The 26,199-nt window shown below is 46.8% G+C and overlaps 1 protein-coding gene across 6 annotated transcripts in view; it reads left to right on the top strand.

Moving 5' to 3' along the window:
* The first annotated feature begins 1,485 nt into the window (after positions 1 to 1,485).
* The window catches only part of SLC8A3 (solute carrier family 8 member A3), a 149,991-nt gene continuing 125,277 nt past the window's right edge, over positions 1,486 to 26,199 (top strand). For 3 of the 6 annotated variants that reach the window (XM_012781188.2, XM_012781191.2, XM_012781192.3), the window contains exons 1-2: positions 1,486 to 2,069; positions 19,862 to 21,707. In XM_012781188.2, the coding sequence (XP_012636642.1) occupies positions 19,924 to 21,707 (1,784 nt within the window). In that variant the 5' untranslated portion in view covers positions 1,486 to 2,069; positions 19,862 to 19,923. Of the gene's footprint in view, positions 2,070 to 16,908; positions 18,518 to 19,861; positions 21,708 to 26,199 lie in introns of those variants that run through there. The other 3 variants (XM_012781186.3, XM_012781189.3, XM_076003908.1) reach the window with 2 other exon arrangements.

The following is a 26,199-nucleotide window of genomic DNA, read 5'->3' on the forward strand; positions in this document are numbered from 1 at the left end:
TTAAAGGAACATTGAGTCCAGGGACATGTAAAGCACTGGTGCCATCCCAGGCCCAGAGGTTCTCTAGTCCCTATACCTACTTAATCTCTTTGGACCAAACCTTGTTCCAGAGCATCTGGGCAGGAGAGCCAGGGATCCTGAAAGTTGCACACACTGTTGTGGTGTTAGCACAACTCTGGTTGGTTTCACCTTATTTTAATCCTTTGTTCTGTTGCATGTGGCCTCGGGATGGTTATTTAACCTCCCTAAGGCTTAATTTCTGCAACAGAAAATTGGAGTTAGTAATCGTACCTATCTCACAGAGCTTCATGAAAATGTCATGAGATAATACAATCAGATCGCTAGCACCACTCCCGGCCCTGAGGAGATGTTGATCAGTGGTAAGTATTAATATTTGTTGGCCCCCTCCTACTTGGCTTCAAGCAGCATGGGCCTGAGAGAGAGAACCACCTCCCACCCTTGAATTCTGTCCCATCTGCACTGCTGTCACTACAAAAGGCCAGCAACTGTGCTGGTTTTAGATCTGCCTACTGCCACCCATAAACTAGGGACATGAAACCCCGTTCTTAGGAGAGGCCTGCCCACCCCTCATACCTCCAGGACCAAGCCCAACAAATATAGCAGAAATTACAGGCATCTGATTTAAGGCTACGTGTGTACCCTTGGCCTGAGCCAAGCCCCAAGCCCTAGTCCTGCTGTTACATCAAAGGACCATCTCTCCTCCAGTCTCCAGGCCCAGGGTAAGCAGCAATTTGGGAGGCAGCCCCCTCTTATTTTTAGCCTTAAAAACCCCAAAAACCAACATGCCAGAGCTCACCCGAGCGTCTCTCATAAGCTGTTGTTTGATTCGGGTTGAGAAAATGACAGGCTGAGTTCTGCACCAAGAAGAGAAGAAAAAACGAGGGGAAAAAAGGAGTTTTATTTTCTCTCCACTGCCAACCTCCGTCCCCCTCAACTCCTCCCCTAGGCCTGGGTGGACCCTGCCTGGGTAATCGTTCCCTGCTATATTTAAAAACCACGGATGTGTTTTGTGGAGACTTAATTTCAGAATTGCAGGCAGCGTCTCCTGAGGACAAGGGGAAAGCCGGTGCCGCGCGCGGGTCTGCTGCCGAGAGCTCCCAACTCTGCGGAATCCAGGTCGGTCAGGACGCGCCGCCGTCTCCAGGTGCTGCCGGCCGGGAGGCGCCCGGCACTGGGCTCCAGCGATTGGGTGGGTGGCCGCGGGGTAGGGGTTCCGTCTGAACTCGGTTCTTAGGGGCTCTCTGGATGCTCCGTGCGGGCTCCACTTCCCCGCTGCGGGTCGGGAAGCTATCTGGAAGTCTCCCCTCGGCGCGCTAGAATAAATACGCGCGGCTTGCCATTCGGTGCGGCTCTCTCTCCCCGCTGATAGGGTGACGTTCAGTTTGGAGGCTTGGAGATTGGCTTTTTGATTTGGCTTCTTGCGGCAGCTTAATGGGCAAAGCTCTGGGCTCGCCCAGAAACCAGCCTCTCCGCGCGTCCCCTCTGCGCGCAGCGAAGCCGAGACGTCCCCCGCGGTGACAGCGTGCAAGGCGGTGAGCCGGCGCGCTCGCAGCCCCGGGAAAGCCCAGGCGACGCGACCGCAAGCCCAAGCCCGGGTCCCTCGGAGACGCCTGGGAGCGCCGGGCTGCTCGTCTTCCTGCCCCTCCCGGCAGGGATCCCCCGCCGCCCGCAGCCGGGACTCCGGGCCTCTCCCGGGCGTAGTCTCCAGCCCGCGCTCCCGGTCGGGGTTTTCCCTCTTAAAGCGGCTTAGAAGGACCCCTCTCTGGGTCCCCTCGCCCTGGCCCCTGCCACCCTCCCGCCCAGACCTCGCGCTCCAGATGCGCTGCCCCGCAGCTCCCTGACAGCTGCGAGCCCACGAGCCCCGGCGGGCGGGTGGCGGCGGCGGCGGCGGCGGCAGACTGACATGCCCCGGACACCGCTGCGGCCGGCGGGCAGCCCGCGGGGGCGATGAGCCTCTGCGGCCGGTGAGGAGCCCGGCGGCGGGCGCATCGCGCACCTTCCTCGCCCCCGTCACTTGCCCACTCTGCTCGGGAGGCCAAGAGGAAACGGTGAGTAATGGGGGCGAGCCTCCTGCCCTTCCCCCCACCCCCTTAGCGGGCAGCCAAGACATGGGGGGCAGTGGTTGGGGGGCTTGGAATGTCCCCAAGAGGGTCCCTGGTTGTGAATGATGGTGTTAAGTTATTTCTCCAGATCATTCATATGAGCCGCCTTCCTGTGGATTTAGTGCCAGAAGGAGTGGGGGGAGGGTGCCCCGGAAAGTGCACATTGTGTATGCGGTGTTGGGGGGGAGGTAGAACTGGCAGAGTGAGTGTCTGCGGGAGGGGCGGGGGTGGGGGCGCAGAAAGAGATGCCTGGGCATATGTGTCCAGTCGGGCCGCGGGTTTGCTGGGTCAGCGGGGGCTGCTCACTAGGGAGAGTGCTGTGCTGTGTGCTGGATGCATGTGTGCATGTGTGAGCCGCCTGTGCCAGGGCGTGTTGTGCTCCTGGGACTGTGAGTGTCCGCCGCGTTTGGGGGCCAGGAGGGGAGCGCGTTAGCCGCTTGGCGCGCGCCCGCGTGCACGCACGCACGCACGCGCACACCCCTATCTCGGGACTCCACCGCGGCGGGTCGGGAACTGCAGCCCTAGGGCACCCGCCGAGGTGGCTGAGGGGAGGGGGGGGAAGAAGGGTTTCTCGGGTCCTGAGCTCTCCAGCCCCCGGTGGTCTGCGCGGTCTGGGGCCCGGTGGAGAGAAGCGAAGTATGTAACTAATCCTAATCCCCCCCCCCCGCCCAATGCGCGCGCGCGCGCGCACACACACACACACACACACACACACACACACACACACACACACACACACACACACGGCCACAGCCCTCATTCAGAGGCTAGCGCTGCTTCTGCAGGCCCTGGCTGACCAGCCCCGAGGACCTGAGCCACTGGGGGAGACGATAAAAGCGATCTGGTTAGAGGAGAACCAGTTTTTCGTTTTTTATTCATTGTCTTTTATTTTTAACCATGAAGGTGGTAGTGGTGGGGGATTAAATAGAACAAACGCTTTTAATGCAGTGCCATAAATTTACCCGCTCGTCGCTGGCCTCTCTCTCTCTCTCTCCTCCTCCTCCACCCCCCTCCTGAAGATTAAAAAGCGAACCCTGGACGTTTGGTGGTTAGATCTCCTGGGCAGAAGGATTGAAATTGGGTGCAATTTATCAGAAATGCAGGCTGTACCTGGGAGCCAGGCGCCGAGCTCCTGGGTGCTGAAGAAACAACTGGGGGCCGGGGGGGGGGGGGGGGGGGGGCGGGGGGGGCGGTGAGCTGGATGGGCTGTGGGGGGGGATGTGGGTACGTGATAGGAGCACATCCGGCCTTCTGGTGGGGCACCAAAAGGGAAGCCTCCCGGCCTCTGGCGACCTGGTGACTTGCAGCCGTGTGTGATTAATCTTCCACAGCTGTCGTGCCCCATCCACTTGAGCCGAGCTCTTGTTTACCTCAATTTTCAAATATAGCTGCTGCGCCATGCTCTTCCTGAAATAGGGGCATCCGTTCACTCTGTATGGGCGCTTGGCTTCCCGCCGCCCTTCTCTCTGCCGGCCTGGCTGGCTGGATCCAAGTCTGAGAGAAACCTGCTGCCCCTTGGTGCCTTGCAGTTCTCCAACTGAGGCTGGCTGATGGTCAGAGCCTGGGGTGACTAGATGTGGCCTGGTCACATCTCATCCCCTCATTGCGATCTACACGTCCTGTCAGCAGTCCCCTCACGCAAGTCCATTCCATAGCCTCCTTTTTCTTTAAGTAAAATATAGAAATTGGGTTGAGAAGAAGCAGATAGGGCCTACAAAACGGAACTTGGTTGAAGTGGTTCTTTAACTTGATCGAGAGGGGAAGGCCACTCATGCAGTTCCCTCTGCTTGGAATGCTTCATTGTTCTTCCAACACTGTAATGTACTCCTGCTCACCCTTCAGCTCTCAGCTCATTACTTACTTCCTCAAGGAGGCCTTCCATACCTTCCCTGACTAGGCCAGGTCCCCTTTTATTATACCCCATAACCTGAACCTGTAATTTCAAAGCAACTTAAAGATGCACATTAACTTTATTTCTGTGATTGAGTAATTCTGAGTGCACCTCTAGATGGTAAGCTCCACAGAGGGAGGAAAGATCACTGGTTGTTTATTCACGTTGTAGCCACATGACCTAGCACTGTGCTGGCATAGGTAAGCACTCAGTACATGTTGATCGAATGAATGGAATTGGTGGGACAAGTTCCATCCTCCTCATCTCTACTCCTGCTCTCTGATGCCTACTTTACACTGCCCTCCACAGCCCCTTGGTCAGGGAAGGGAGAATATGGTTATCAAATTGACCCTGTAAAAACAATGTCCTTCCCCTGTGCTCCTCCATGGGCTGAGACCCTGGAGCTGATTGGGTGTCCTCTTTCCCCAGCCCTGCTCTGTCCCTGTGCAGGGCAGTTCCTTGTACAGTCTCTGGGCATAGTGATTGGCATTGTTTACGGGCAGTGACTGTGGCCATTGTTCTCCAGCCTGCATGGTCCATCATTGCCCACGATCTGGATTTTGGGAATGTGACACACATCTTGACTCCTCTTTGAACTACCAAGGTTGGATAAGAAGAGAGGAATAATTCCCCCTCCACTCAAGCCTGGTTGCTTTGCCTAGAGGTTCAAGTATTTGGCGTGGTTCAGAAATACACTGGACTCCCAAAGTGAAAGCATTCACTTATTCATTCATTCAGTTGGCCATTTATTCAATAAATATTCAACAACCACTTACTCTGCCAGGCACGAGCTAAGCACAGAGGCAAATAAAATAGAACGGTCCCTTTCCTCATAAACATACATTCCAGCAGGGATAATCAACTAGTGGCCAGGCAATTACGGTATAAAGTGGTTTCTGCCAGTGGAGGGTAAATCCCAGGTCAATGGAAGCATGTAGGAAGAGCACCTCTCCACAGGGGCTTAATGAGGACTTGTAGGGACAGCAAAGCCCGGAAAGGAAGGGTAGGTAGGAGTTAGCTTTGGTGAAAGCAGGGAGGAAAGGAGAGAGGAGGGAGGAAATGTTTTGGGTGAGGGATCAGCATGCTAGTTCCTAAAGTGGATAAAACTCTTCCAAATGACTGGGAAATAAAATGCAGGGGAGATTGAGTGTGGAGAAGCCACAGGAGGCAAACCCTGAAGGGCTTGTACTCTATGCTAAGGATTTCCATGAGTTTCAAGTGAGGGGTTAGGAAAGTTTTAACTATTGATGTGAAGGGTCAGCTTTACATTTTGGAAAGTTTGCTGAAAGTGGGGCAAGAGAAGGCGGCAAAGAGTGAGGAGGCTGTTGTAGAAACCCAGGTGTGTGGCTTCTGTTTTAGTGTACAAACTGGAGATGCCCTTCTAGGAAGAAGTTCTATGACTTTACTTTGATGAGCTTCGTTTATGTTTGGTTGTCTGTTTGTTTTTTGAATGGGCACTCTAAACCCAACACTGGGCAGGGTGCCTTGGGGGAAAGGAGAAAAGGGTCTGCAAGGTATAAGACACATTTCCTGAGCTGCAGAGCAAGGCAGGCTCTAAATCGTTAAGATGGAGAGATTGTGAGGCCTGGAAGAATAAGGAGGATTTAGAGACACAGGGACTATAGAGCAAGACATCTAGATAGGAAGAATCACGTGTTGTGTACGTATATGGATTTTTTAATAATATGGAGAGTGAATAAAGGTTAATTCCAGGATCCAGAGCACTTGAATATGGTATATGGAATCACGTCTACAAGGAAGACAGCTCTATTTCATCCTGGATATAGTTTGGAATACACCGAGCAGCATTTACTGCCTTGGCATTTGGAATGATAAATAGGGCTTTCCTGATTGTGTGCAGGAATGCTGGGTCATGTGGGGACTTGATCCGGAAGTGGTACTGGAAACTGGACTCCTGCCTTGGCTTGCATGTGGTAATTTCCAAACCATTTGAGAGCAGAGGACCTCAAAGTCCTAAAGAATGAAGCCAAACAGTGTGAGCTTGGTCAACATTCTTCCTTTGTACTCTCATTTCCCTGCTTGGTTCCTCATCCTTCCCTGTTATTAATCTCAGAGTAAAAAAATTCTCTTGTCCTCCTGCACAGTGTTCAGGAGCCACCCCTGCCCTGCTTTTGTAACTACCCTGCCTCCTTCTCTTATCTGGGGTGTCTTTCTTCTGCAACACAGGGTCCTCTGCCTCCACAGACCCAATCCTAAAGAGAGTATCACTTGTCTAATTCCTCCTCCCCATCTTCTCTCTCCCCATTGCCTTCAACAAACTCTTGGAATTTTAGAGTAATCATCTATATCTATTTCCTCATCTTCTATTCACTCACTTAACCCTTTGCTCCCCACTTTTATCCACCTTCTGTCCAACTCTCATCCATCAAAGACTTCTCATTCCCCAAAATATAATGACTTATTCCAGGTATCTCTGTCTATCTATCTATTGATATCTCTCCCAATATCTACCTATCTCTCTCTCTCTCTCTCTCTCCCTCCCTCCCTCCCTCCCTCCCTCTACCCATCAGATAATACTGACCATTAGCTCCTTGAAAATCTTTGCCCTTTTGGCTGCTTTCACACTGAACGCTCCCAGGTCTCCCTAACTCTCTATTTGTGGCCCCTCTTCCACTTCTGCTCCAGGATTCTGCCCTCACTCCCATTTGGTACTTTCTCCATTATCCCTTTTCCGTCTCCCTCAGTGATCTGAGCTGTCATTCCCATGTGGGTAGTTCCCAGAGTCTGTGACTCTAGCTCTCCAAGCCCAGGGTCTTGTTTCCAGCCACTTGCACAATATCTCCCAAAGAATGAGGATGAGTCAACTCCTCAAGTTGAAGTTTTACTAACCTGACATCATATCTGTCCTTATGAGCTGCTCCTCCTGACTTCCCACTTCTTTTCATGGTGCCAACAAACTTCCAGCCACCCAGCTCAAAATCCCCAAGTTTATCGTTGACTCCTCCCCTTTGGTTCCCAACTATTGCTTGATGTCTTTTAAGCCCATTCCTCTCTTCTCTATCCCTACTACCACTACTTACTTGCAAATTTTATAGCTTCCTGCATAATAATGATGTTTGTGTGTTTACAACCTGTCAGCTACTCTGTTGCAAAGTGCTTTACACTGCTTTTCCCATTTAGTCCTTACCACAGATGTATGAAATAGTTACTATTATTATTATTCTATAAAACATAGCTTTCTACCATCTTCCTAACTTCAGCTTCTCCCTCCTTCAATTCATTTTAACCACAGTTACAAAATTCCCCTCCTAAAACATCCTTCTAAGCTTGTCATTGCCCTACACAAATACTTTGAAGGGCTTTCCGTTTGTTCTACCTCCTCATATCCAAGGCCGTCTGTGGCCTGGATTCCCATTCCATGTCTGGCTTTACTTTTTACAATCCCTGTTTGGTCACCTGAGAAAACTTGCCCTTTCTTCTTTTGTGCCTTTGTTCTCAGTTTACCTTTCCCTAAGAATTCTACTTTTTCTTCAATGTTCAATTCAAATGCTTCTTCCTGATAGGAAGGCTTCATGGAGAAGTCCCTTCCTCCTGTGAATTTTGATAACACAGCATCTGGTTTTCATGAGCCATTTGCACTTTTGGAAATGCAATTTTTTTTTTCTTGCATGTGGCTTACTGCCTCTCCTGGACCACACGCTTTTTCTCTCCCCCACTCTATGTCACATGATGTCTGCCACCCAGTGGGTGTTCAGTGAAAAATGAAGGAGTGAGTAACGAGTGAGGCATGTGAAACAAGGTCAAGAAAGGGGATCTACACTGTTTATCATAAAAGAAGACAATGGTGGAGTCAAAAATAAAAGCAGAAATAGACAACATAATATTATAATAATAAGAGAGGCACTGAGCTGGTGGTAAGAAGGTTATATTCCAGTTCTTATCACTTCGGACAACCACAAATAAGCCCCACCTCTCTCTCTGGGCCTTGGATTCCTTGCCCATCAAAAGAATTTACGTTGCTGGGTGTGTTGCTGGCTGTGGTGGCTCCCGCCTGTAATCCTAGCACTCTGGGAGGCTGAGGTGGGCGGATCCTTTGAGCTCAGTAGTTCGAGACCAGCCTGAGCAAGAGCGAGACCCCATCTCTACTAAAAATAGAAAGATATTAACTAAACAACTAAAAATATATAGAAAAAATTAGCCGAGCATAGTGGTGCATTCCGTAGTCTGAGCTACTCAGGAGGCTGAGGCAGGAGGATCGCTTGAGCCCAGGAGTTTGAGGTTGCTGTGAGCTAGGCTGATGCCATGGCACTCCAGCTCAGGCAACAGAGTGAGACTCTGTCTCAAAAAAAAAAAAAAGTTTACGTTGGAGGTATTGACTTTTAAGCTCCTTCCTCATCTGGCAATTCTATATTCTGTGAGTCTTGTTTCATAGTATATAGACTGTCTCCTACGAAGTATACTTGTAGTGCTCACAGCCAATAGCTTGCATTACAGAACCATCCAGCTGTAACTTGAAGCCCCTAGTGTGTCTGTTCTCTTGTTGGGTCTGTAGAGGTCAGCTTGGCTGGCCCACTCAGCTGTCTGTGTGCCTGGCCTCCAAGGCACCCTGTGCTGGGTTGAGTGCCCTGATGTCCCTGGGTTGGCACTCCCCACTGTGCAGGTACCAGTCAGCCCCATTGCCATGCTCCAGGGCACTCACAGAACAACTAGCAGTGCTCTAGGACCCCAAATGTTCTGGCCGTCCTGTCTCAACTCCTACACTTTCCTACAGCCCCCAGGAAGGATGTATTTACAGCTATGTAGAAGCCATTGAGAGTCTGGTGGGACCGCTTTGCTCAGTGGCTTTCTAGAGGCTCTGGCCACCCCTGACCACACCAGCACACCGCCTCCCCAGGGAGACAGGAAGCATCATCTTGAGCCCGTGCCTGTTAGCCCCTCAGAGGGAACTAATGGAGGAACCAACTTCAAGGAAAATCCTTAGGGGAGTGGGGAGACAGCACAGCTGCAAAGACAGTAGCTAGATCTTCTGGGAGTCCGATGCGTCTGCTCCTGGCTCCCTCTTGTAATGGGAGGGCCCGTAGCATCCCTAGAGTTGACTGAGCAAGAAAACTCCTGAGCCTTGTTTCAGAGGATGACTTTGACAGCTTGCCAGATTTTATTTGTTCTTTACTCAGGCAATGATATGATTTAATTCTACATTTCAACATTTAAAAAATTAAGATAAATTAAATGACATCAAATAAATCAGGCTCCTGGAGAATGCTGTAAGGAAAATGTGCATAAAGGAGGCTGATCACCGGTATCCCTTGATGGCTCAGCAACGGGACAGAGGGATGTGAGCCCTCTCCTATGGGCGACCTCAAAAGACAGAGCCTGGGAGGTTCTCTCTGGGGAACAGGGCGAGGCAGGAACAATGTCCCTCCCAGGCTGCCCTGAGCTTCTGACTCCTCTGACCCTGGCCCTGATTTCCTTCCAGTTGCAGAGGACGTTTTCTCTTGGTCCTTCCCAACATGACACACTCCTTCAGGCCTGGTGCAAGGAGACCTCTGGCAGCCCGAGCACCAAGCTTTGATTGTGGCTCCATTATTTATTGGCCTAGAAACTCAACAATCAACTGACTCCCAGTTTCTTCCTCTGTATGATCACCCTCACAAGAAAGATTAAATAAGATCATGTGAGTGAGAAGGGTTTTGTGAGCTCTTGGCACATAGTGTTGCTTAATGCTTGTTGAATGAATGATGCAGTATAAATGTTGAGTATCATTATGCCATACTCTGGAGGAAAAGTGAGGTGCCAGCGACAGGACCAGGGTGGGGAGTGGGGGCTGTGTTTGGAAACAGACTCAGGACTTCTGTCCAACCACTATGTGGCCCTGTTGGTTCTTCTGAATGACCTGCTCTCTGAGGTCATTGGCTTTAACCATTTACCTCTCTACCCCAAGGCTTGCCAGGAAGTTTGAAGTCTCCCCTTATGGTTGCATCTTTACAAAATCACTTGGAAATCATTTACATTTAAAAAAGACATTTCTGGCTGTTTTGTGGAGAGTAGACTGCAAGGGGTGGGGCAAAGCTGGCAGCTCTCGCAGCAGTCCAGGTGAGAGGTGTAATGTTGAATCTCCAGCAGCTAGCACAGGGTGTGACACGTATTTGGCACTCAATAAATGTGAGAAGACATCCAGGCAGAAATGATCTTCAAAGCATCTACAACTGTGACGAGCACATAGTAAGTGCCCCACGAACACTTTCATTCATGAATCAGTGAGCAGAATCAGGCTTTCTTGTGGCCACTCTAGACTTTGAGTTAACCTCAATATTTTGGATCTTTTAAAAATAATTTTTACTTTTTTAGCTAGCACTACTTTTCAGGAGCAATACATTCCATGAGTTCATTTTCTTCTGTGCTAAACAGCATTCTCATTTGAAACAGACCTGCGATGTCCACCACCACCACCTCTGGGATGCTTTCAGGCAGTGTTCGTAAGGCCCAAAGAAAGGCCTTTGCTCACATTTAGACACTGATCTTGTGCACTTTTCTATGTGCTCCTTCAGGGCAGGAACCAGACCTGCTTCATCAGTGTATCTCCAGAGTTCGTCACAGTCCTGACTATTGAATTCATAAATGGTTATTCCCTTGACCAGACCGACGAGCACTCTAAGGCCTTGCTTAAATTCCAGCAACTTCCAGCTATTCTCCTGGGGAGCCTAGAAGTCTCACTGACGTTTGTCAGTTTACAAAAACATTTGTTCAACTGTTACAGGAAGTGCCAAAGCTGAGAAGGCATCTAAATGGAATGGTTTTGCGTTGATTCCTTCTTCAGCTCCCCTTTCCTTGGGCCTACATATCTCTGAATCAGGAGGAGCTCTGCAGGACCAGTGGGATGAAGAGGTGCCTGACGTGGTTTGGTCCTTGCTATTTCATTGTTCTCCAACTTACACCGATTCTCCTTTTGGTAGCTCTGAAATCCATGCCTTCTCCAGCAGCACTGCTCCCACGGCCTGGGTTCAGGTTCCCATCGCCTCTTCCCCAAATGCTGGGAGGGTCTGGACCGCTCTTCCTGCCTTTAGTCTCGCCCTGCTTTCATTCAGCTATCCAGTTCCCACACTGCCATCACTCTAAGTTGCCTATCCCAAAGAAACACACTGATCTGGTCCCTCCTCTGATGAAAAACCTTTCAGTGGTTCCTTATTGCCTCCCAGATAATGCCCACACTCCTTGGCCAGGAACACAAGGCCTTTTACCAGCAATTCCTTGCTTACCCCTGTAGCTTCTCTCAAGTGCTGTCTTTCAGCCATGCTGCTCACCCATCTGGAGCCAGACACTGCTAGTTCGGGCTTCCATGCCCCTCAGCATGGGCGTCCCGTTGCCTTTGTTTGAGATGCACTGGCTTCCACCCAGTTAACTCCTGTTCATTCTGCAAAACCTAGATCGTGGAGTTGGCCCCAATGATCCCAGGCAGCGTTACACCTTCCTTCCTTGTGTGCTCTTGGCACATTGCACATGCTTCCAAATCTAGTACTTGTTTTGTCATAATTGTTTGATTTTCTGTCACTGTTCTCCAGTGAAGTGTGTGCTCCTCTAGAGGGATTATATTTTGTTCATATTACTCAAATTTGAAAAACCTTGCTCACAGCATCCCTGACAGATGGTTCTCCAGCCTCCATTTGAACACTGCCAAAGATGAGAAAAATCACTGGATATTATCCCCTTCTATTTTTGCACATTCATTCAGTGTATCCATTCATTCAATAAATATATACTGAGCATCTACTATATGCCAGGCACTGATTTAGGCACTGGGGATACAGAAATACCACATAAAAATTCCTACCCTCCTGAAACTTATATTAAATTTTTTTGAGTATATGGGGGAAAAATGGGTATGGGACAAATCAATGTAAGCTTCTCTCCATAATTCCATGAAAGTCAGTCTGTGACACACAAGGCTGGGTTTCATGCAAATGCACGTGTGTGTGAATGAATGAATAAATGAATAAGTGAACAAAGAGGCCGGGAGGAAGCATGGAGAAGTTGATCTAAGTTATTATCACTGAAAGGAAAAATAACTAGAAATATGTCTTGCTGAAAATGGATGAGTCGCATCATTTTCCTATGAAGATAAGGGACCTCTGGATCTTTTATAGTTCTTTGGTAAATTTTTAAACCCAGCAGACGGCAGTTTTAGGGAGAAACAAAGGGAAAATCTGCTTATATGGGTAGGGAATTGATGCTGACCATTTTTGGCAAGGTATGAAAGCAGGTGAGAGTCCAAAGTGGAATAATTTGTGTGGAATGTGAAATATTTGTCCAGTGCATAGAAAGGCCCTATGGTACCCATTTATGAGTCAACTCATGATCCACTGAGAGTTCTTCTCCCAGTTTAAAGTCTCTAATGGTTGGAATCCCTGAGATACGGAAGCCATAGTCAGGTATGATCCTTGTCTTTTCTCCCAGAATGCTCGGGCTTGGTCTGCTTCTTAAAAACAAATAAGGAACTTTTCAAAGACATAAATATCTAGGCTCCACCCCCTGAGAGTCCAAAATTTAAGTCTGGAGTAGGATCCAGATGTCTGTAATTTTTTTAGAACTCCAGAGTGATTCAGAGGAACAGCCACCTCTAGAATGTGGTCCTGGTTCCATCACTGTCTCCAACTGGGGGATGACGTAATACAGATATAGATACAGCAGTGGGAGAAGCAGAACTTAAACTGAGCTGAGCAAAGCCCTCTCTCTTCCTATCGCTCTGGTCCACTCTCAGTGTTTGTGACTTCCCAGTTCCATGAGGGACTTGCAGAAGGCAAAGTCCTTTGGCTTCCACAAGCCTGATAAACTTCAGGCATCTTTGAAACAGAATTTTAGAGGCAGAGAGGATATCAGAGGTCAGGTCCAACCTCTTAGCCCTATCAATAGAGTTTCACTGAGTGTGACTGCCCATAGTTGCCAAAAAAACAAAAACACACAAACAAACAAACAAACAAAACAAACTTCCCTACATTAAGTTGAAATCCCTTGTGAAGCTTCCAGAAGACAGTGGAAGATGAACATGTAAACAGATAGGCCCATACACTGAGACAAGAGCTTCAATGGTGATCAAAGTGTTAGAGGAACCCAGGGAGTAAATGACTCACTGTGAAAATAGCAGAGGAGAGCACTGTCAGGGAAGCCTTCCCAGAGGAGGTCAGGCTTTCCGGAGCCTGAGGTTCTTGACCTAAGGGACCTAGATTCCTAGCCTGCTTTTCTACCACCCCTTTCATCCCCTGGGGCTTAAAAGCAGACTTTAGCATTTGACAGACCTAGTTTCATAGCCCGGCTGCACCGCTGGCTCAGCTAGTGGACCTTTGTTGGACTTTTGAGCCTGAGTCTCCTCACTTCTAAAATAGTTGACAATAGCAGATATAACAGTGCCTAGTGCAGAGCCAGCTATAGAGTAGGTCTCAGTGAAAGGATATGATCAGAGCTATTGTCATTGTCTTTTAGGTCTTTGGTTCACGAGGAAACGGAGGGCTGCTGGCTTGTCTAGGGAGCTTTCTCTTGTGCGGCAGCGCCTGGGAGAATGTTGTCAGGGCTCCATGATGTTATCATATGGTTCAGATATCATTAAGGGTTTGAGGGGCTTCAGGGAAGGCAAAATTTGACAACTGCATGAGATTGGAGAAACAAGAACAGTATAATATCATCTTGTGTGCTAGTGTAAGAATCTCTATGTTATAAAGCCCTGCTGCATTGCAGCCGCTACCCACGTAGTTTGAGGCAGCTATAGAGCCACCAACCTGAGAGCTTAGAGCAGCAGAAGAAAAAGATATTACTTCCCAGGACATAACTGTAATCAATTATTCCTATAATTACTTGTTTGGCTCAATCCCTCATCAGAGGATAAACTCTGTAAGGCTGGAGATGCAGTTCATGGCTGTACCCCCAATCACAAGCACATTTTTTGGCTTCAAATGGGCAAAAAGCAGTTGTTTGAAAAATGGATTTGATCCAAGAGGCTTTTGGTAAATCCAGAATGTAGCCTTCCCTTGACTTTTTTCTGGCCCTAATTCCTACTACCTTCCTTTCCCTTACTCTCTTATCCTCTGTGGTCTCCATGGAAGTCTGAATTCCATGCCTTGCTCTCACATTGCTCTGGGACAACTAAGAGCACTGTGTCCCTTTGTTTCTTTCCTTTCCTGTAATCAAAGCATCTTTGACTCAAAGGAACTACAGACATCATCTAACCCAACCTAAAGTTTATGGATAAGGAAGATGATGCCCTGAGAGGGTCACTGACTTTCCCAGGTCTCACAGCACACTGAGACACACCTGGGAAGGAAGTTCTTGCCCCCTGCTTCCAAATCTGGGGCTCTACCATTGCTCCCCACTGTCTTGGAGTGTGTAGAGCCTCTAAGCTTGCGGGGAGGCCTCTACATCTAGAAAGATCTACCTTGCTCTCCTCAGGCCCTTGCTCAAAGGGGTCTCCAAAGCGAGGGTACATACCAAGCACAGCAGTAGCACCAGGTGCCTTGGAGGCCAACAGCCAGAACACAAATGCCTACCTTTCCACTTACTAACTGTGCTGTAGGGCAAATTACTTAACCTTTTTGAGCTCTAATTTGCCATCTATAATGATGATAATAGCACCTCCTTCACTGTGAAGATTCAAAAAGATAATAATGCAAGAACAACACTTAGCATCATTATGTTTCCCTCCTTTGATCCAAGTTCCAGTTGGGGCAATTAAGCTGCCTAAGCAGCGGAGGTCACATCTTTCCTACTCTTGAGAGAGTAGGGAGCTTAGCTCCTATGTCTCTGGGGAGTATTTCCATGGAGAAAAGGACTCCGCGCTGATTCTCACCCCCTGCAGGCAGAGGAAGTGCAGAGAAGATGCAGTGTGCTCAGACTCGGGTGACACGTCACAGCCAGCGCAGCCGGGCTGCACTTAAAACTTTAATGTAAATTGGCTGTGACGCCTGTGCAGGGGCCCAGATATAGAAGCAGAGCAGGATGGCTCTACCCAGGCTGGTGACAAGCCTGGAGCGGTGTTCCCATTGGAGAAAGTGGAGGGCGTTGTAGGAGGGAGAATTTGCTCAGTCTGGCCTGGTGGCACTGTTTTATTAATGATCTGGAAGAGCAGAGGAACAGTGACTTTAATTAAATTTGCCAGTGATATTAAAAGATGTCAGGAGCCACTGCTGAGGACACAGACACCTTGCAGATGGCCCTGGGGGCATTACGAGGATAGTCCAGGAAAGAGATGGGAGGCGGTGGGCTGAGCCAGGGCACCAGCTTGGCTGAGGGAGAGGAATGTGACATGGGGGCGGGGTGCGGGGGGCGATCATTGTAGGCCCAATGTACCCTGGGCCCGGCCTCCTTATCTACATCTGCTCTGTCTGCAATAGAGTTCTCTCTTCTTGCTCCCCTCTTGTCCCCCCCCTTCAAGCCGTCCTAAACCCTTTAGTGAAATTGGTTTTTCTGAAATATAAATCAGACCATGTCATTCTCCTGTTTAAAATCCTATTGTTGGCTTTTCACTGCCCTTAGGATAAAAATCCCATCTTCTCAGCCTGGCATGTGAGGCTGGCCACGGACCCAGTCTCCCTACTGCCCGTTGTCACGTCCTGACACTCCCGCCTCGCGCTGCGCTCTGCTAATCCCACCCACATGGCTGGCTTTCTCGCGTCGCCATGGCTCTGCTTGGGCTGTTCTCTTTGACTCAGATGCCCTTCCCACTTTCCTTTCTCCCCCCCTCCCTCTATTTTATTTATTTATTTATTTATTTATTTATTTTGACTACAGCTCGCTCAAGCTTGAAGGCTCATTTCAGGGATCGCCTCCTTCAGAACGCCGCCCTGAATCCCTAAGCTGGCTCTGTTCCCTCTCCGTGTTCCCAATGCATTCTGCCCTTACCTCCACCTTTTATAGAAAAAGTGTCTGTGTGTGCATCTCTCCATCCCTGCTAGATTGTATCTTTGAGGGCAAACACTGTGTCTTATTTTTCAGTTGACCCACTGGCATCTAATACCTGGCCTGGCAAATCACAGGTTTTTGTCAATATTTGTCAAACTGAACTGATGGGAAGGAGACTATTTGGGTAGGAAACTGCAGCAGGAGGCCAGGGCACCTCCGGTGAGCCTGGGGCCTGGGCAGCTCTACCCAGTGGCTAGTCTGTCCTCTGAGCAGGTATAGGATTGTCACATTGCCCCTAAGTCCCCATCAGGCTGGAACCTGACTGGGGGCCATGGATGCTCTACAGCAAAGTGGGACATCTTTGGAAAATGGAGTGGTTAAAACCATAGTTTATGTCATGTGGCTCTGCTATTTCCTTACTGCACACTTTGAGTAAATGCCTTAACTAAGACTCAGTTTCCAAAATGTAGAATAGGGATAAAAATATTACTGATCTCATAGGGTTGTTATAAAAATTAAATCACAGGTATTTAGCATTTTGCATACAATAAACACTTGTAAATATTATAATTTATTATAAGTATTTATTAATTGTAAGTTATTATTAATAATAATTATTAACTATTATTAATATCTTCATTATTTGAAGGAGTTCTAGGGGTCTCAAGTTGACTCATGTCTCTGAGTACACCTCAGGGTTGATTAAGAGGCTTCTGGACCACAGAAGATCATTTGGGTCTTTAAGGGGCTGAGGCAGACCCCTAGGAAGTTGGGATCTGTCTCAATGGGTGTGTAGGCCCGTGGAAATGTCATGAAAAATGACTGTTGGCTTGGTTGCCAGAGGCGTCTCCTCTCTTTCTAACATCTTAGCCAGAAACCATTTCCTGGCAGGGCTAGAAAGGGCAACTGAGAATTCACAGAGTATTTTCCATCTTTAATTCCAAAATCTGGGTACAGGCATTTACTAGCCACCTCACTTTCTCCCCTTGTTTTTTTTTTTTTTTTTTTTTTTTTTTTAATTTCCCATCTTTTCCTTCTGTTCATTTGTTTTCTTAGGGAAGAGTTTTTCTAAACTTGCCCTTGCTCAAAGGTGTCTCTGATTCTGACCATATGGTAGCATATTCTCCATCAAAACCTTTTGCCACAAAGTGTCTACAAGACTGAGGGAGAGCAAAGACCATTTTCCCCCTTAATTGTCCTGGTATGGAAGAGAAACAGGATTCCATGCCTCTAGTTAATCCACTGCCTCAACATTCCACGTCCTTTTACTCCAGAAGGCCAGCTCTCTTCCCTTCCCTGTGGATACCCTGCCGCTGTGGGGTTGGTCGGCCTTCACAGCTGCCACCTCCTGTCACCATGTTGGTTTGTGATTAAAGGACTGCTCCAGCTGTGCCTACCTTCTGTCTCCTCCTGCATGGGGCTTATCAGAATCCACAAAGCATCAGGGTTTTCAGAAGTCAAGGAAAAGAGCCAAGATCCCTCTCCCTCCACACTTCTCCAGGACGAGTGAGTGCCAAACCTCTAATGGGGTCTCTGTGCACATCATGGGTGACAAGAGCTTTCCCAAACTTTGCATATGGATACTGAATATCTTCAACCCCCCTGCTCTTGCACAGTCATCCTCATAACCTGTTCTCCTCTGAGTGAGGTCAAAGGCAGAGACCCCAGGCACCTGCTGTGACAGCCCCCAGTACCCGGACTAATGGGGCATTGTGGGGCTCAGCTCTTGGCCACCGCTCTGGGGAACATGAAGCCAAGTTAATCCACAGAGCCCCTGGGAGGAAGGAAGGCCTTTATGGTTATGCATCCTGGCATACTGTGTCCTGAAGGGAATTTCTCTTTTTGAGTACAAGCTTTGGGAATTTAAAGAGGTCCTACCTAGCTGCTAAAATCTAGTCCGGATTTGTCTGTGAGATCTCTATGTATTTCCAAAGCAAATGGCTATAATTTAGATCATCAAATGGCTTTAAAGAAGTCTGATGTCTGAGAAACTTCCTTGGTGGCTACATTTATTTGCTCCAAAAACATACATTTACTAAGCACCTACTAATTACGTAGGATACCACATTAAACAGAAGAGAGACAGTCTTTGCTCTTATGTCATTCACAGTTTAACGATTGAGTTAGACATTAATCATCTAACCCCAAAAATAAATACGTTAGTTCAAAGTTTAACAAATGCCAGAGTGGAAAAGTAAAGCATATGCGGAGAGGACTTACCAAAGGGAGTTGACCATTTTTAGGGATGAGGGAAAGTTTTTCTAAGAAAGTGCCCTTTGAGCTGAGATCTAAAGCATTCATTATTAAGAGTGGGGTGCGAAGAAGAAACACTTGTTTCAAGGATGAATAATGGCATGTGCAAAGGTCCTGAGGTAGACAATAACTTGGTTTAAACCAGGAGCAGACATGAAGGCCACTGTTGTTAAAATGTAATAAGAGAGAGGGTGCCAGAGATGAAGGAGGAAAAGAAGGAATGAGTTCATGCAAGGCTTTGAGGTCATGGTAATGAATATTGTCTTTATATCAAGAGCGAGAGAAAATTAAAGGGATTCAAATAGGAGAGCAATATGCTTAAGTTTTTGTTTTTTTTTTTTTTTTTTTTTTTAAGATTGTGGCTGTATGAGGGAAGTGGAACTGAGAACCAGCAAGAGTTGGAATGGTGAGTTCAGTTAGGAGGCCTCTGCTGTGAGGAGTGTTGGTGGCTTAGGCTGTGATGACTGTGGTAGAGATCACAAGAGGGTTGTAAGATTTAGTGATAGATTGAAAAAGGGACAGGAGGGAGAGGAAGGCTTGCAGACTCGCACCTGCTTTCTAGCATGAGTAACTGCGTGGATGGAGGTGCTATTTTCTGACATGGGAAAGAGGAGCAGGTAGGAAGCACAGGGTGTTGAACCCTTTCAGTGCTGTGCAAATGCACATCAGCACTCCTCTATTACTAAAAGTACCCCATGTGGTTGTAGCAGAGGGGGATAAATGGGCAGGTTGCCTTTTTTTGGGTTTTGTTCATTTGTTTGCATGGTTATTTTCATTCTCATTCCATCCAAACGAGGCAATAAGTAGAAAGATGAGTATAGTTTGAATTACTTCCCATTCTTCTGAGCTCAAACTCACCTTTTAGTGGTTTGAGGCCAGCAGATGAGGCTCTATTTCACCCCAAAATATTGTCTCCAATTAAAAATTCTATGTGAGATCCATTTCCATGTTACATTGATAATGAATTCTACCACTTGGCCCTTCCCACGTTTGGGTTTGAAATTTGAGTGGCTGAATAGGATCACCTTCCTATAACTGGCTGCCTACACTGTCCATAAGCATGTTTTGCTGGAGGGTTAAGAGCTGCTGTGGCATTGGTCTTAGGCACATCCTTACAGGGTGTCAGTTTAGCTATAGTGTGAGTAGCATTCACTGTGAATCAACTCTTTTGATTTCCCAAGCAAGCTCAAAATTATAACTTGCCTCCAGAAGTTTTGTATCTGGGGAAGGAAATTTTTCCTAAGTGGGATCAATTACACACAGAGCAAAGTATTCTACCTGGGGGGACTAGCCCATGAATATTCGATTCAATATGCACCCTTGCAAACCTATGCCGTGCAAGATTCCTGAGTATTTGACAATGGGGTAAGGAAGGCTGAAAACCCTAGAAATAGTGTACATTGAAATGAAGATTCAGGTTATATGTGACCTATTTTAAGTTGCTTCTTGAGAGCTCTCACAGGAAGTAGTGGGGTTGGGAGACAGGACTCAACAGGTTCACTGTGTTTCCATTCCCCAATACTCCTAGCTATTTCAAACCATTCTTCAACAGAGTCTCCACCAGATGGTTTTGAGGACAGAGCAGCTATTTGTGCCTCCCATTGACATCTATTTTTCCAAGTGAGAGACTGCCCCATATGTTAGTGCAATATGTCACTGGAGGTGAAGCTTCAGTTTGTATTGGTGGGAACCTGCCATTTGCTGGCCCCCTTTTCCTCATGCCTGTTCCTGCCTCTCTGATCTTTTCTAGGTCTCTGGCCTGTCAGGAGGACCATTGGTGCTGCGGTAGAAGCCAGCGGCTAAGTCTTGTGTATGGCGTGGTTAAGGTTGCAGCTTCTCACCTCTGCCTTCTTCCATTTTGGGCTGATTACCTTTGTGCTCTTCCTGAATGGTCTTCGGGCAGAGGCTGGTGGCTCAGGGGATGTGCCAAGCACAGGGCAGAACAATGAATCCTGTTCAGGGTCATCGGACTGCAAGGAGGGTGTCATCCTACCAATCTGGTACCCGGAGAACCCTTCCCTTGGGGACAAGATTGCCAGGGTTATTGTCTATTTTGTGGCCCTCATATACATGTTCCTTGGGGTTTCCATCATTGCTGACCGCTTCATGGCATCTATTGAAGTCATAACTTCTCAAGAGAGGGAGGTGACTATCAAAAAGCCCAATGGAGAGACCAGCACAACCACCATTCGGGTCTGGAATGAAACTGTCTCCAATCTGACCCTTATGGCCCTTGGTTCTTCTGCTCCTGAGATACTTCTCTCTTTAATTGAGGTGTGTGGTCATGGGTTCATTGCTGGTGACCTGGGACCTTCTACCATCGTAGGCAGTGCAGCCTTCAACATGTTCATCATCATTGGCATCTGTGTCTATGTGATCCCCGATGGAGAGACTCGCAAGATCAAGCACCTACGAGTCTTCTTTGTCACCGCCGCATGGAGTATCTTTGCATACATCTGGCTCTATATGATCCTGGCAGTCTTCTCACCTGGTGTGGTCCAGGTTTGGGAAGGCCTTCTCACTCTCTTCTTCTTTCCAGTGTGTGTTCTTCTAGCCTGGGTGGCAGATAAACGACTGCTCTTCTACAAATACATGCACAAAAAGTACCGCACAGATAAACATCGAGGAATTATCATAGAGACAGAGGGTGACCACCCTAAAGGCATTGAGATGGATGGGAAAATGATGAATTCCCATTTCCTGGATGGGAACCTAGTGCCCCTGGAAGGGAAGGAAGTGGATGAATCCCGCAGGGAGATGATCAGGATTCTAAAGGACCTGAAGCAAAAGCACCCAGAGAAGGACTTAGATCAGTTGGTGGAGATGGCCAATTACTATGCTCTTTCCCACCAACAGAAGAGCCGCGCCTTCTACCGTATTCAAGCCACCCGTATGATGACTGGTGCAGGCAATATCCTTAAGAAACATGCAGCAGAACAAGCCAAGAAGTCCTCCAGCATGAGCGAGGTGCACACCGACGAGCCTGAGGACTTCATCTCCAAGGTCTTCTTTGACCCATGTTCTTACCAGTGCCTGGAGAACTGTGGGGCTGTACTCCTGACAGTGGTGAGGAAAGGGGGGGACATATCCAAGACCGTGTATGTAGACTACAAAACAGAGGATGGTTCTGCCAATGCAGGGGCTGACTATGAGTTCACAGAGGGCACTGTGGTTCTGAAACCCGGAGAGACACAGAAAGAGTTCTCTGTGGGTATCATTGATGATGACATTTTTGAGGAGGATGAACATTTCTTTGTGAGGTTGAACAATGTCCGTATAGAGGAGGAACAGCCAGAGGAGGGGATGCCTCCAACAATATTCAACAATCTTCCCTTGCCTCGGGCTGTCCTAGCATCCCCTTGTGTGGCCACAGTTACTATCTTGGATGATGACCATGCAGGCATCTTCACTTTTGAATGTGATACTATTCATGTCAGTGAGAGTATTGGTGTTATGGAGGTCAAGGTTCTACGGACATCAGGTGCCCGGGGTACAGTCATTGTCCCCTTTAGGACAGTAGAAGGGACAGCCAAGGGTGGTGGTGAGGATTTTGAAGACACATATGGGGAGCTGGAATTCAAGAATGACGAGACTGTGTAAGTAACCTTTCTGTATTCTGCCCCTCCCCCACTCCATCCCTCGCCATGTCTTTCTGTCCTTCCGTACTACTCTTTAAAACTCTCCCTTATGTTTGTGTTAATGTCAAACTTTGGTTCCATCACAGGTATGCAGGATCAGCAGCCACTACTGGACAGGGTCCGTCTACTTCCAAACTCTCCCTCAGTTTTCTCACTTTAAATTGTTCCTGGGCAAGGAATCCTGTGATAGGACCTAAGGACACAGAACGTTTTGTCCACTGAAACTCAAAATAGTGGTTGTTGGGGGTGTGGGTGACAGAATTTTTGTGATATCAGATTTTGGAGAATTCTTGTGATTAAGCAAGAGCTGGGAAACTGCTTGGGCCTCCCCTTCCTCTCTTCCTCATGGCAAGGGTGTATGTGAGCTTTGAAGCCAATCCTCACTATTCTGGGATAGCAATAGTCCAATCCGAATATTCTCAAGAAAACAAGTGGCATTGGCTTTTTTCCTGGATGCCATATTGTATAGCCAGATTTCAGATACCTCTTCTTCAACCTGGAAATTGCAAAACTGACTGAAACTTGGCAATCTCTATAAATGCCTATTGCCTATTTTATGATGCCAGTCTTGCCTAGCCTAGGTGAGATGACTCAGTATGGCTTGGATACTGGTTCTATCTTGGAGAAGCAGAGCTCCCAGGGCAGTGGCCACCTGTCTTTAGTCACAAGTTTATTCTCCAAAATCTCGCTAAGCGGTGAAGGAGAAACATCTTAGAAATTATGGGAGAAAATATAGCTTCTGTGTAGCCTTCTCTTTTCAAAGTCCAGGACTCCCCTGAAATACTTCTCAGATTCCTGCCCCATGTAGTCCTTCAGAAACTGTGGGTATTGCACTTCTCTTGTCTATATTACCCTAAGGTCTTTCCCCAATGAACTCATTGCAAATTGGATGTTCTGTATTTTTCCCAGATGGATAGCTTTGGAAATGAAAGCAGAATGATTTTCCCCAGGATTTCCACCTTATGTGAGGGTAGACTTTCCAGGGTAGTCTAGAGGGATGGAGATGACAAGGGCATACTGCTCTGAATACTATGCATGTCCACAAGCAATAAGCAGGAAGAGGAGATGGTGTGAAGAATAAACGGGGCATTTGGAAGGGAGGATGCCAGACTGCTCCAAGAACCGGCTAATTGCACTTTCAGTGGGAAATGAGACTATACAACTTCTAGAAGAGGAAAGAAGGAACTCATGGAAAAGGGTAGTCCAAGGAACCTAAGGAGAGGTGTAATAGAAGTGCTTCTTCCCAGGTCCAGCCATGGGACAGAGCCCAGAAAGGGTTGGGCTGTGCTGGCTACAGAGCTGAGTGACCCATGGGGTTCCACCCCTGTCCCTACTCAATCCCATTCTAATAATGTGACTTTGGGCAAGTCATTTAGTGGCTCTGGGACAAAACTCTCTCATATGCAAAGTGGGAATAATAATACTTTCCTTGCCTGGAGGCAGGGTCAGATCTTTTTCCAGTTCCTTCCAGCTCTAAGATTTTCTAAACCATAGCTCTAAACACAGGCTCTCAGTGTAGGACATATTTGCACTAGCCAAAAATGGAACAGGGGATATTGCCTCCTAAAGGGAAATCACCATTGACAAATTGATTTATTAGAGCTCTGTTTAGTCATTTTACTGGGAAGGATAATCATTTGTTAGTGTAAGTAAAACCGTGTGCCTTCCAGAGAATACTGTCCATTTATATGTGCTCTGGGGAGACTGTTTATACATACAAATGAAGGACAGGCCCTTGCTGGGAAGACAAACTCCATGAAATTTCACACGTGTTTATGGCAATGTCAGTATGTGAGAAATTATTGTCAGGCATTAAATGACATCAAGACCACAAAATTTGCTATAATTTAAGAGACTTGTGGTTCCTCTGATTCAGTGCCTTATCTATCCATGGCACAGAAAGGCAGTTTTAAGAGATCAGAGGCTTGGCTCCCAATTTCCTCATTCTGTTAACCAATTTTGCACCTAGGATCTCTGAATAAACCTTCCTCAAACTCATTTGTGTTTTCAGTTTGTATAGTATCTTGGTGTAAATGAGCCTCGTGAATGATCATTTCTGGGTGATATTAGTTCTAAATGTATGTCAGTCTGCAAAAGTTTGAGATTCTGGCCCAGATATTCTAGGGTTTGGCAAACAGATCTATGTTCCCGTCTATCCCTTTGCATTTTTTTTTAGATATCATTCATTGCAGAACAATGAGTCCAAAACCCAGTAGTCTGTCCTCACAGAGCAGCCCTACCCTTGGTACTTTAAATTGCAAGTTTATAACCAGAGGCAGTATTATGTAGCAGAAAAATCATAGGCTCTAAGTACTCTGGGTTGGAATTCTGGCTCTGTTACTGATCTAACCATGTGGTTTGGGGAAATTTTATTAATGAGATCATTTCCTCATTGGTAAAATGGGGATAATAATATCTCTCTTGGAGAGCTATTATGATGATTCGAGATATAGTGTGCAATGTACCTGGTACATGATATGTGCCCAGTAAACGAGGCCTTACTAGGAATACAGATGAATTAGCAAAGTCCTTCAGAAGACACCGTTGAGATGATCAGGTAACTTGGATCTCTGAGTGACCGTAACTAATCAGCATGCTAGTTTTTTGGTCGCCATGAAGAGACCTAACCTAAGCTCATAAAACATTAGAGCCAGAAAGGACTTTAGAATATCTTCTAGAGGAGTGCTTCTTAAATTTTAATGTGCACGTAAATCACCTAGGGATCTTCTAAAATGCAGATTATAATCCAGAAGTTCAGGATGGGGTTCGAGATCCTACATTTCTAACAAGCTCCCGATGTTGCTGGTCCCAACTTAGAGCTGAAAGCTCTAAAGCTCTTGATCAAGCCATGAGACTCAGAAAAGAAAGTGGGCTTTCAAAGGACTTGCTTAGTTGAATCATGAATGCCTATTCTCTGGTTCTAACTTTCAAGCTGAATTTAGCTAGAACCCAGCTCTTACCCCTGAGGCTCGAATAATTGCAATCCCACCATGGAAACTGAAATTGAAAACTTCAGGGTACTTGGACAGAAGCTGTGTGATATTAGGAATGATTCTTCTTTCTAATCCTTCCCTCTTGGTGTAGCTTTCTTTGTCTGCCTAGCCTGGTAGTATTGTAAACCTCACCATACTCCTCTAGATATAATCAGGTTGAAGCCAGGCCTATGCTTTATCAATAATATTGGATCCATGAATTCCATTTGTTTAGTTTTATGTTTTACTTCTTCAAAGGTGTCTTTAGCAGCATGGTAGAATAGTTTTTTGGAATCTAACAAAAAACTATGAATCAGTCACTTATCAGCTGTGTAACTTTGAGCAAGTCACTTCATTTGTCTAAGGCCCAGATTTTTAGAAATAGTAATATTTATCTTTCAAAGGAGTAATAAGTACCAAATACAAATATGAAAAAATGCACAGTGCCTTCTTGTAGAAGGTACTCGGTCATTCAACAAACATTTATTAAATATTTGCTATGTACTAGATACATAAACGAATCAGGCACGCTGGCATTTTTGCTTTCAAGGATCTCACTCTCAAGTGGAGAGGATCAAAGTGTACAGACAAATCAAAACACATGGGAGAAGTGGAATAATTGAGATAGATTCAATAGAAGAGGAAAGAGAGCTCCCTGCCATGTGCATGGCACCACTGAAGTTTCTAGAGTAACCGACATTAAGGTCGTAGTAGTGACAGGGGTGTAATGGGAATAGGTACATGATTAATTTACACTTACATTATAAAAAACCCTTGACATTTGAGAGAAATATTATTGATGTCTTCATGATCTAGAAGAATCCCCATCTTTGAGACTATCACTATAATAATTCATGAGAATTATGGCCTTTAAGACTGGAGCATACAGTGACAGAACCTCATGCACATAGGGGTTCTGCCTGCACACTAATGTCACTCAGTAAAGAAGTGACTAGCCCCTATATCCCAGGCTCACAGCACACCTCTGCAAAAACAGATTATTGCAGCTCATGGACCTTTGGGGTCTCTGGGAATAGTCAAAGCCACAGATGTCAAAGAAGCAAATGCCAAGGTCTATAGGTAAGCTTCCTTCATTCCAAAAAAGGAAGAGTACAAAGAAAGAAGAGAGTATTGGCTGTGGTACACATTTTCTAACCGAATCAGAATGTTAAAGCTGGAAGATATCTGACTTCCCATTTTCTAATTTACGAAGCTGAGATTCACAGAGGGAAAGTGGCTTATCCAAAATCACACAGCTAGATATGATAGAAAGTTAGAGTTGCAAAGGACATTAAAGCTACTGATTTAATGCCCCCTTTTCTTGATTTGGACATCTCAATTTTATTTTTATCCATCAGTAACACGTAAGCTTTGAAAAGGATATGGCAATTCTTGCCCTGGAAGTACAAATCCAGGAGTATTATGTGACTAACATCTACTACTAACTACTACTAATAATATACTAGGGACTATTTTTA

The sequence above is a fragment of the Microcebus murinus genome, chromosome 6 (genome assembly GCF_040939455.1).
Source record: "Microcebus murinus isolate Inina chromosome 6, M.murinus_Inina_mat1.0, whole genome shotgun sequence".
NCBI classification, from domain to species: Eukaryota; Metazoa; Chordata; class Mammalia; order Primates; family Cheirogaleidae; genus Microcebus; species Microcebus murinus.